Raw genomic sequence first — 12,090 nt, forward strand, 5'->3', positions numbered from 1 at the left:
CTTAATCTTGTTATCTTTAATACTCTAAAAAGGATTTCCACACCTGGATTGCATTTTTGTAGTTTGCTTTATCTACGTGTCCGCAACAACAAAACTTTACGAATTTATTCCAGTCCGATATTGTGCACCAATCTGTATACGAACTAGTCCATTCTGAAGATCGAGAAGAGCTCCAAAGACAACTGATGTGGAACTCTTTCCTGCCTCCCGAATCAACGAACATGGGCCTTCAGGACGTTCTGAGTCCTGAAAACACTCACCTCTTGGAGAGGAGTTTTACTGTGCGCTTCCGATGTCTGCTTGACAATACTTCCGGATTTTTGGTACGAGAAAAAAAAACCATAAACTTATTATTCACCTAACAACCAATACATACACCATGCTTTTAAGTTACGAATGTTTAATATGCCATAAATTCAACTTTATCTGATTAGCAGTCATTATTTCTTGGAAACCATGAGTAATTTGTGTTTAGTCAACTTTGAGGCTTTTATATTCATCTAATAATAATTTATGTGGAGTGATTTCTTATAGAGATTGGATATTAGAGGGCGAGTGAAAGTACTTCACGGCCAAAATCGAAAGTCAGAAGAGCCTCCATTAGCACTTTTTGCAATCTGCACTCCTTTTGGACCGCCATCCTTGTTGGAAATTCCCCAAAAAGAAGTAATGTTCAAGAGCAAGCACAAGCTGGATTTAGCCTTAGTGTCAATGGATCAAAGGTAAATTAATTGTGAGTACTAAGACAAATCTAATAATTTTTTTAGGGGCAAATTGCTTCTGGGATACTCAGACTCCGAGCTGGCAAATATGGGTGGATATGATCTGGTCCACTATGATGATTTGGCATACGTAGCCAGCGCACATCAAGAATGTAATTATGCTGTAATGTAATTTTATATACAAAATTAAGGACTTTGTCTGCATAGTGTTAAAAACTGGTGCTTCTGGCATGATAGCATATAGACTTCAAGTCAAAGATGGCCAATGGCAATGGCTGCAAACCAGTTCCAGATTAGTGTACAAAAATTCCAAACCTGATTTTGTTATAAGCACACATAGACCTTTAATGTAAGTATTTCCTTCTACCTATTCAGGTGAAAATTTCATTCATGTGTTAAATTTGATATTTCAACAATGTTCAATACCTTATTGCCTTCGATTCTCCAATCACCGGAGGGTTACTATGAGTTTTTTCCTGGTCACCCTAACAATTTCGCAATAAAGTTTCATAATGTTCTTTTCTTAAAAACAGTTATTCATGTATCGAAAATGAATTTTTAACAATTTTTGTACCAGTGCAATTTGACATGAATAAGGCGTTGCATTGCGCGCACTCGTGTTCTTTTTATGAATTATCAATGTGCAATTATCGGATAATGTGTATGGTCATCTTAGTGATTTTGTACCAAACTGAAATATTAGTTCTACCTTGAGGGTGTTTTTCGAAGATTTAATATACAAAATTCTCTCATTTTTAACTACTACGCAACCTAAACTAAATTAAAAGGACATTCGTGCCCTTTTCAGTTTAATATGCACTTGTGCAAAGTTCTCCAAAAAATTATCGATAATTTTTGTTGTACTTGCTATATTATCCACGATAATTTTTTACTAGGGAAGAAGAGGGTCGAGACCTTCTTGGCAAGCGCACCATGGACTTCAAAGTTAGTTATCTAGACGCGGGTCTTCCTAGCACCTATTACACTGAAAACGAACAACTTCTAACGTCTCCTACACATACACCTGTGCCTACGACTCCTACTCGAGTAAACAGACGGTAGGTTCTAGTTTCATTATTACTGCTTGAGGGATTAAGTAGGAAGATTCTTGTTTCAGGTACAAGACGCAATTGAGAGATTTCCTGTCTACATGCCGGACGAAACGCAAGTTGTCACATGGGTCAAGCGGTGGTCAAATTACACCCCCCAGCAATGCTTCCGTAACCACCTCTGTGGTGCCGTCTATGCCGGCCACGGTATGTATTAGGCAGTATACCTTCTATTTTAAGGACTCATTACCGCAATTACTAAACTTTTTATGATGTTCGTATAAACCCAAAGTAAGTCAAGGTAAAGCTTTGTATGTGAAATCACCAGAAATTACTTGAAAGGGAATTTTTAACTTAACTAAGGAATTGAGAAATTTTATTACTTTAGCGTCACCAATTTAGGTCTCTAAAACTGCCAGTTTTTTAAAAAGAAACTTAAGGTTTGTAAATCAATTTAGTATTTAAAAAAAGCAAGTATTAACTGGAAATCCAGTTGCTTCGAACCAATTTTAGATACTTACCTTTCAGATACAATAATTAAGCCCTTAATAACACAACAGTTAAAGTAATTGCGAACGCTTCGAGACTGCATTTTTAAGGAAATTATTAAATAATTTCAATATTTCAAGGTCAATTCCTAATTTCGCTTATGCTCAGGATTTTAAGTTAAAAATGTTATAACCTAATAAGACTTATAAAAACTTTAATGTATATGTGAAGCGATCTGAAAGACCTGCATTTTCAGTTAAAAGTTTACTATCTTGAAGACACTATGAATTCTTGACTTTCTGTTTAAAAGTTAGTAACTTAAAGGAACCTGAAAGAACTGCATTTGCCACTTCTACTTAAGAATTTAATACCCTAAAACAAACTGAATCAAAGAGTTTAAAAATTTAATCAAGCTTTGAATCCCTAATTTATGTCCGAGATTTTATTTAAGAAATTTATTTTATATTTTAGATAGAAGAACTGGTTCTCTAGAACAAAACTTAAAGTTAATATTTTCCAATATTTTGTCGATTTCCATCAATAGGTGGAGTATATAGCAGACGGATGTACTGCTACATATAACATGTACCCAGCGCCTTACGCTACAGCAACCGCCGACCACAGTCTAAGCTACATGACCCATTCAGCATCTAATTTCAACCATACACTGTATCCTACGGCGACGACTCTGGACAACAGGTATCTGACTACCACGGAGAATATTTTCCATCAATATAGGTATGAATTCAAATAGAGCTGCTGGTAGTTGCTTAACAATTCCTATGATTAGAACTTACTGATATATAGCAGTGTTGTAGTGAATACCTCTATAGGAAGTTGATGGATATTCAAAACTTACAGGCCTCTAAGCACTTACTACCCAGAATATCACCATACAACTCCCTCAACTCCGTACAATGGCTTCCTTGACATGGCTCCAAGAACATATGACCCAACAAATACCACTCCCACCCATCATGCCACATACCGGACGACTGTGGTTGATGACAAACTCTATCCATGTCACCAACAGGTATATTTATGGAGACATCTCGTATTGTTACAATTAATACTTAATAATGAAATACGTTATTTTTAACGTAGAACTGAGGGTAAATGCAATTCTCACGCAGAACTATTTTACGTTTAAACGTAATAGATGGGAAGTGCGAAAATTTTATAGTTTATTCCCTTCTCTTGCGCTCTTGCTCTTTTAGGGGGCAGACCCTATTTTCCCACCCCAAGTTTTTTTGCTGTATGTACGCCATTGATCGTTAGTTTCTGAAATGCCGATTTTCTTTTCCTTCTTTATCTTCTTTTTTGTTTGTTTCATTCGTTCTTATTCATTGTGTTTTTTGTTGTTGTCGTCGGTTTCTTTCTTTCTCCTTCACTACTTTGGCTATTCAGTTCTTCATCGCTTTCTAGTTTTTATCACTTTTCACCATCGTCTCCATGACGCTGATGGGCGTTAACGTTCTTTCTATCTCTATTTCCGTCTTCCTTCTTTGTTCTTCTCAGTTTTTACACTCGAAGAACGTGCACTCAGCGTCATCAGTTGCTCCGTAGTACCAGCACGTATCAGTTCCCCGGATCCCAAATCTACACAGGTATCGGAAGAAACATCCGTATCCCGTCAGGAATTGCGTCGTATAGTAGTTGACCTTTCTGTGCTCTCTTTCTATCAATTTCATTATTCTCGGGATTAGCTTTCTCGCCCATTTTTCCTTCGAGACTTCTTTCCATTCTGTTTGCCTCTTGTTCATCGTTTCTTTTCTCACATCTTTGTCTTCCATCTTCATGTTCTCGAACTTTTATTTTCTCTCCACTATAGTCCGATAGGTGAGGATCTTCGAAGATAGTACTTCCAGCACTATCGTTCTCATCGTTTGGTAAACATCGCTCTCCCGGATGATTGATCACTCTAACCGACCTTCTAACTTTGTCTCTGTACTTTTTTATTTCAAGATCTCCGCCAACAGGAAGCATCCGTATGTCACTATTACACTGCCCATACTGTGCAGAAACCTCTTCTTACTCTCTCGGGCCGTTGATCGACAGCATTCAGGTCCTAACTTGAATTCTCAAGATAGGGAAATACCGCCAGAAATTTAATTGCGATAAAATTTTTGTGAGAATCTATGAATCAATAATTCTTCAATATATCATAAGCGCGTAACCTTCGATTGATTTGATTCTGCTTCGAATATAACTCCTACATAGAAAATTATCGATTATTTTATTTATGGGCTTGAATGCAATCTGAAGTAAAAAAAGCACGAGTGTTTTTCTGGCCCGGATTGCATATTGGCCTAAAATAATCGATAATTTTTTATGTATTTGCTAGATTACATACGAATAAAGTTCACCAGTGCAATCCGAGACACCCTGCATAAACCAAACTAACCAAAGACTACTTTAGGTGGTTGACACAACCCCTGTGAAATATGCTTCGTATGATGGAGCCCGGAGCTACGTGGTCCCGAATAACAAATGCATCGACGTGTCCTGGCCATACTCGGTAAGTCCATCATCAGGAATCATCCAGCCGGTACAAGTGATGAGCGCGCCTCAACTGGAGCTGGCACCAAGTCCGCAAAAGGTATAAAGAGAATAAAATCAAGTGCAAAATCTCAGGATTTGCTTGTGCAGGAAACTATCAAAAAACATCATTCTTCTTCTCCGCAACAAGGGCTAATCACACCGAAAATAGAGGAAATCAAGCAGGACACACCTTTAATGCCTCAGGACAGTCCTAATAGCCATCACATTTCCACCCCGCAGCATTTTTCCCCTATACCAACCAGTAGTCAAGGAGATATTCCTAGTCGACAAACTGTCCTCATGTGGGGGTGGGTGTTGTAGAATGAAATAGAAGCAAGTTGTGATAACATTGGTTACCCTCAGATCACACAATTCAACACCAGTGAACAACAGAAGTCCCACTAGTGACGGTGCTTCCCAAGACTACCATCATTCCCATATAAACTCGGTCATGCACTCTCACCCTCAAGTTACGGCTCTTCCGGTGTCTACTGAGCATTGTGAGTCAGTAAAAGGTAGTCTACAAGAAATTTGTTATGTGTTCATTCTAATCCGTTCTTGCCTATATCCGACATTTTTGCCTTAGATTTGGCTGAAATAAGTGCTCACCACCAATGGAGCAACACTGATGACGGATCAGCAAAAGTCGATACGGTAAACCAAAATGGTGATCCGGATAGTCCGAATCAGCACCATGTGAGTCACCATAACCATCACAACTCGCGGGTAGTGATGGTCTTGTGATGAATTTGGTGCGTCTTCCTGTATATAAATTAAGAGTTGAGAGGTATTTCAAGTGTTTATGATCGTGCAATTAAGAGAGAAAACCTTTAAATTATAGCTTTAAAGATTTTTGTGAACACTTCGACCTCAAAACTTGCATATAAATATTTATTATAGTTTTATTCGTCGAATATTAAGCAGTTTACGTACTTTTCGTGATAAACTGAGTATGAATAGTCACACACACAAGGTGAATTTTAAGTAAAGATTTTCCTTTTAGCTCGACATAGACGTCAAAAAACTAAGCAAAATTTTTGTTATATTTTTTTTTAATCTCAAAAACAACTAAAATATGCCTTTTTGCATAACCCTCAAACTGTGTTAATTTCAGTTATAAACTTTTCATCTAACCCCACAGATAAAAATCGAATGGATTCAGGTCTTATGATTTCGCGGTCTATCTTATTGGCCCATGATGCCCCGCCTATCTATTAGAAAATTGGTTATTGAAAAAGTCTCTTAATTTTATTCCATTTTTTCCTACGCGCATGTTTCAGTTATCTTTGAATTTCCGAAAAAATGTTAGATAAAGATTTTGCTCAGTTTTTTGAGGTCTATGTTGTATTAAAAGGAAAACCTCTATTTAAAATTGGCTTTGTATTCCGATCTACTGGTTATATCAGATAAGTACGGAATGAAAATGCACATATAAAAATATACTGTATCTTCCGCAGTTATGAGCTAAACTTACAAAATTAGTCTTCGAAGAAATGCAAAATATTGTGACAGAGTGAACTTGATGCGATTGTGCTTGTATTTATATTATTGATATTTTAAGTTTTGTCTTCATTTTTGTTGGTTCCAAGGAAAAGTATTCGCTGGGGCATGTTTTGTTGTGTTATATATATTCTTATTTATTTTTTCAAGATGTTCAGGCCGAAACGCTTTATTTCACAATTGATCAAACATTTCACAAGCGAGAATCGTGAATATCTTGAAACCCACCAATGCTAGTCAATCAAAGGTTACTTGTATATTATTTTTGTACTATATCCTTAATTTATGTAATTGTACAACTTTAAGATGTAATGAGTGTATACAGTATACTTTAATAAATATTTAAGATAGTCATGAATCGTAAATTTGAAAACTACTATTGTAGTGTTTGCATTAGAAATATTACAGAATATTTTATTACACATTCAACCAGATTCATTATCATTTATGTTATTAATTGTTTAAAAGATCTTCATCAAGCATATTTAATTTTTCTGTAAGATGTTAAATTCGTTTTTCAGCCGTTTGATGTCAAATTAATGAACTAACATGGATAGTTTTATGGTTCTGGTGTGTCCAAATGCACAAACAAAAAGATTTTTTAATTCTTCTGAAATAATGTACAAACTTATTACATAAGTGTTACGAACCTTTATGTAACCCAAACTTATTCATTTAATATTTTGGATCAATATATTATATATTGATTATTTGGATAATTTGACATTAAATGGTATGTAAATTCTCTGATCTAAAATGAAAATAAAATGTTTCCATCCTCAATCTTATACATGAACTAATGTCTATATTAAAAAAACCTGAGGTAAGAGAATAAAGAATATTCATCCAATTACACTATGCTGTTTTTCATTTCTATTTATAATAAAACTACTTTTTTATCACTAGATTTTATTTTTTAAAAGTTTATTACATAGCTAAGTCATTATAAAGCAACTCTTTCTCCTTCAACATTCTCCGATTCCTTCTCTTTTGATTTACTCTTCTCTTCAACATATTGCTCATAGCCTATTTTCAATTTTTCTTGTGAAGGAGGGCTCCACAATAAACATCTGTAAACATGTATATTGTAATTACTTTTGTTTAAGAAAATCAATCAATTATAAATAATATACAATTACAAATAGTTAAATTTATATTTTTTTATGCGACCCGGGTTTTAAATTAGGTTTTTTTACCTTTTTATGAAACCACCCTCCCTTTTAGGTTTTTGATTGTAAACATCATTAATTAGTGATGCAAAGTTTTCTTCTAGGTGTCTCTCATCCATATTCAACTGAAAATGAAATCCTAAGTTACAGATTTAAATTTGGAACCAATGATAAATGCTGAATACCAAAAACTTACAGTTCCCAACACAGCATCTATTTTCCCAAAATCTTTCTCAAATTCATCTTTAAAAGCCTGGTAACTAATTCCATGCAACAGCCTTTGAACTACCTTCCCAACCTCAATATCCAAAGTTCCAATTTTGGGATTTGGAAAATTTTTTTTCATCACACCTCTGAAAGACAATGTATAAGTAATAAACAATTCTCCCATAATAAAAAAATATTACCTCAAAATAACTAGCTCAGGCAAGATGTCGGGATGAGCAACAATATACTGAAAGTCTGAGAGCAGAACCTATTTAAATCAATGGATCTAGCTAAAATTATATTGAACACCTTGAGAATTATACCTGTCCATTTTGAATTTGTTTAATAAGATCCACACCTCCCGAAAGTTGTGCTCCTTCTTTTCTGGCTTCTTCTTGTGATTCTACATTCTTAGCAAAAACAATAATACTCCTCTCACCTCCATGATTAAATTTATGGGGTATTGCCGCAATTCGCTTAAAATTGTCCACAAACCGGGTCTAAAATTTTGTCCCATTTTTTATTTTCCCCCAAAACTTATAATCGTTTGGCACTAACTTTTTTTTCTCCTTGCATATTAAGTTCTATGGTAACGTAAAGCTCAGCTTCAGGTTTGTTATACATCTCAGGATGGTGGGTTTCTTTATAAGCTTTCACCGCCTCAGAAAATGGATACACTATCCATTTATAATACTTTAAACAGTAGACATCGTCAATTGGGTTCTGTTTCCAAGAATCATCTACTTTTTTTGAGACTCTTGCAGCTAACATTTTGTCTCTGAAGAAGGAAAAAGCAAATACACATTGCTTTTTTATCTCCACTACCTCTCACTTTTACTTACCGATTTCTTAAATTGTGAGGTATGAATCCAACTTTCTGAATTTCAACCTTCGCTTTTGCTTTCTTCTTCTTACGTTCCCTTGTTCCTTTTCGAGCTGCATAGTTTCGGGATTGAATTGGCTGCACTGCAGGCACTAGTATGGTTCGATTTACATTGGTTGCTGTACTGAGTTGTATGGTTTGTAGCCAACCTTACAATTAAAGGAGGAGTAAGATGATTTAACGTGGTTTTGAAAGCAATACAACTTACGGGTGCTTTGAAGTAAGCACCTTCCAAGGTTCATGTTTAGTTTAGGTTAGTTCTGATTAAAACACTTTTTTGAATTTATTGTTATGCATTTCTTGTAGGAAGTTAAAATTCAGTAATTAATACAATTTTAGTAGAATTATTCAAATACTACTTAATTTTTTAATTGCAAGTAACCTCAGATAACTTATAAATAAGTTAGAAACAAATAAACGATGTGGTGCATCACTCAAGAGATCGTCCGCTCTAAGAACCTGCACCGACAAGTGACACTGTCACACAAGTCTCACTCGGCGGGTGACAGTAAGACCGAAAGAGGTCGTTGTCCTAAAAAGGGTAAACAACCCCCCTAAAAAGCTATTTCTGTCCTGCACTCTCTTGAGCTAAAGTACCACATCGCCCTTAGTATTAGTGATACCCGGCTGCCATATGATGATGATGGTGATACCGGTGCCAACCTTAACCCTGTACAAAATAAAGTGGTTAACTAGGAAAAGCGTATATTTAATTTACTGAATCAATTTCTCTATTCGATTGAATACTGATCCTTTTTGAGTGTCCACCGGGAACTATAACGCAAAATTAACCAGTTCACTTCAGATACACGCTACACTGTTACCGACATCTCAATCGCTAAACACACGCACACATAACTCCGACAATAATTTCGAACGTCAAATAGATGCAGTTCGTAATACTTTGAGTATTTATTAAATTATTATGAACAGTTCTCTATCTTTGTTCTACCACTAACAATAAAGCGAGAACACATAGCCACGCGTCAGTCACAAACGAAACGGTCAAACTGAATAACCGTCAACGTATGACATTGGCGGTAATCATTTATTTTTGATTTTGAATAATTTGTTTGTTCTTAAACATTTGCAATTCTTCACTCAGTTTCCTACTAAAAATGAATATTTTACACAAATTTTGAATCGAATTGAATTAAATATACTTCGTTACCTGGGAACATAAGAAAAGATTGCCTGAGAGGTATAAATGTAAGCTTCAAAATATATACTTACTTTGATAGTCTTGTAACTGTCCAGATATAAGTGTTTTACCTAATATGACGCCATATTTGTCTACTGTGTTTCGAAGATAAGGGTGTGCTCCAAAATATAATTTTTACATTCAAGATTACATCACCTTGTGAGGTGAAAAATTTTCTATGTCGATAAAGGGTGATCATTAAAAAAATCTCCAAGTAAGCTTTTAATTATCAGAAGTATTTGTTGAAAAAATTCCCTGTAATCAAATTGTTAGATATATTTGATGGTAATTAACAAATAGAAAGCATCACGTTTATGGTTCAGGGTCTACTATCCCGTCAGGTTTTTATTAATGTTCAATCATTATTAGTGATGGAAGCCTGTGAATATTTGGCAGAGATTTTTGGAAAAATTAGAAAAATTTACAAAAGTTTGCTACGAATGTACGCGCAATTATTTTAAGTGTCGCAAAATAGATCACATAAATATTTAACCGCTGAATTTCTGAAGGTTTCAATCACAAATTTCTGAAAATTTAATAATACTTGTAGGCTTTTCCTTTGAAGCCTAGGAAAACGTCTCTCATTCTTTATTTTTCAAATTGGTGATTTGTGAAAATTGTTGCATTTTGAGGGTTTCACCATGCTAATAGATATAGGAGGAAAAAACGTATTTTTTTTCGTTAGGTAGGACTTTCCATACAGATCTCAAAAACATAAGTTTTTGTGGCATTATTTTAATTATCTTACAATTGAGCATTATCTCTTCTGCAACGAAATATACATACCTGCCGTCTCATAAAAAAACGGATGAAACTATAAGTCGGTTATTTATGGACGGATTTTGATGAACTAAAAACCAAATAAAATGATATTGTTCAGACTACTCGATAACGTCAAAGTTGATTTTTTTTTAACTCAACTTTTTCTGCTTCAGGTGTTAACATCAGAATTTTAAATAAAACTATATTTTTTTGGCATTTTTTTGATACAAATTATTCTTCTGAATTTGATGATGTATGACAAATTATCTTTAAAACAAATTGAAAAAATTTGAACAATATGTCACAAAAAGTGTTCAAAGTAGATGTTATTTTTGTTTGCGACACTTTATTCAAAAAAACTAGTTTGAATTCAGATTGTTTTTCAAATTTAGCAATATTTAATTTAATTATTTAATTATTTGAACATCCCGATTAAATATAATTAAATAGCTCAGCAATTTAATTAGTTTGAACCTTTCGGGATGCTCTATACTTATTACGGGCATGATCTCACTGCTTAGTTTTACTTGACACCTTGACACGCAAATAAACAACATTGTTATTTGAATTTTTACAACTTGTTTTTAACGTCATTTCAATATTTTTGTACAGTTCACAGAAAATGCTCATCTCTATTAGTTGTGCATCCGCTTGAGATAATCTAACTTGATCAAAATCAAATCTTACGTGCGATTTTTTTATTTATGTGGGAACTTCCCAATCTTATATTTCATCCGATTTATATATTACGGCCACATCAAAATTGAGGTAATTAATTAAATGTGAATGCTTTATGAATAAAATAACGATTTTTATTAAATTCTAGACGCGTCTAAGAATTAATGATGGAATAAATCTATCAAAACGGACCTTGAAAATCAGGATTTAGGCATTCTTCACGTATTTTTTATTCAATTGACACAATTTAGTGTGTCTTTAAGAAAACACCTGACTAAAACATAATGCTCGAAAATTTTCGCTACCTGGGTTATTAATTAAACATTGTTAGATCAATAACTATCAGGAAGTATTAAAGCTAAAACGCAAACATTTTGATATTGAACTTTCACTTGCATCAGCAATGATCCATAATGAATCCTTACAGAATTTAAGGCCAAGTTCTTTGGGTTCTTAACATACCCGCATTCTAAATACATTCAATGTGTAATATAAATACCAAATACCATTCATTATATACTAAGTGATGCAAAGCCATTTAACCTTCGCTCAGGAAGCTGGCGTAAGATTATGATTAGCCATAGGTACGCATACCCATTATCTATTGTTAAATTTAAAATCATGAATATGGAACATGACTACTGAAATATCAACAAGATATGACATTATCTATAAAGGTAGTATGTACTATGTATTGTTCTACCACTGAATAGTTTGAGGGCTATAAGAGTAATGTAATTATCATGAATTCAGAAGAAGAAGAGAAAGAAATGAAATGAACATTTCAATTTAATCTATGACAATATTTAAGGTGGATTCAAAATCTCTGATAGTTTTCCAGAATTAGAGAAATATCACTTTAGGCATTAAACACATTTACAGTCGCAAT

At 34.2% G+C, this 12,090-nt stretch overlaps 2 protein-coding genes across 3 annotated transcripts in view; one reads left to right on the forward strand and one right to left on the reverse strand.

Moving 5' to 3' along the window:
* The window catches only part of ss (spineless), a 55,906-nt gene extending 48,781 nt beyond the window's left edge, over positions 1 to 7,125 (forward strand). Inside the window, exons 6-17 of one of the 2 annotated variants that reach the window (XM_066395263.1) lie at positions 114 to 323; positions 535 to 722; positions 768 to 874; positions 930 to 1,071; positions 1,619 to 1,780; positions 1,840 to 1,978; positions 2,805 to 2,998; positions 3,122 to 3,293; positions 4,680 to 4,859; positions 4,910 to 5,109; positions 5,165 to 5,316; positions 5,388 to 7,125. In XM_066395263.1, coding sequence (XP_066251360.1) covers positions 114 to 323; positions 535 to 722; positions 768 to 874; positions 930 to 1,071; positions 1,619 to 1,780; positions 1,840 to 1,978; positions 2,805 to 2,998; positions 3,122 to 3,293; positions 4,680 to 4,859; positions 4,910 to 5,109; positions 5,165 to 5,316; positions 5,388 to 5,545 — 2,004 coding nt within the window. In that variant the 3' untranslated portion in view covers positions 5,546 to 7,125. The remainder of the gene's footprint in view (positions 1 to 113; positions 324 to 534; positions 723 to 767; positions 875 to 929; positions 1,072 to 1,618; positions 1,781 to 1,839; positions 1,979 to 2,804; positions 2,999 to 3,121; positions 3,294 to 4,679; positions 4,860 to 4,909; positions 5,110 to 5,164; positions 5,317 to 5,387) is intronic. The other variant, XM_066395264.1, reaches the window with a different exon arrangement.
* A 68-nt stretch (positions 7,126 to 7,193) lies between these two features.
* Positions 7,194 to 8,965, reverse strand: mRpL1 (mitochondrial ribosomal protein L1). Its single transcript, XM_066395269.1, has 8 exons — positions 8,769 to 8,965; positions 8,520 to 8,709; positions 8,236 to 8,455; positions 8,001 to 8,177; positions 7,878 to 7,945; positions 7,667 to 7,823; positions 7,498 to 7,595; positions 7,194 to 7,371 (listed from the first exon to the last, which is right to left on the reverse strand). Exons 1-8 carry the CDS (start codon positions 8,800 to 8,802, stop codon positions 7,245 to 7,247), a joined length of 1,071 nt encoding a protein of 356 aa, XP_066251366.1. The 5' UTR covers positions 8,803 to 8,965; the 3' UTR covers positions 7,194 to 7,244.
* Between the last annotated feature and the right edge of the window lie 3,125 nt (positions 8,966 to 12,090).

Source organism: Euwallacea similis, chromosome 11 (assembly GCF_039881205.1).
Source record: "Euwallacea similis isolate ESF13 chromosome 11, ESF131.1, whole genome shotgun sequence".
NCBI classification, from domain to species: Eukaryota; Metazoa; Arthropoda; class Insecta; order Coleoptera; family Curculionidae; genus Euwallacea; species Euwallacea similis.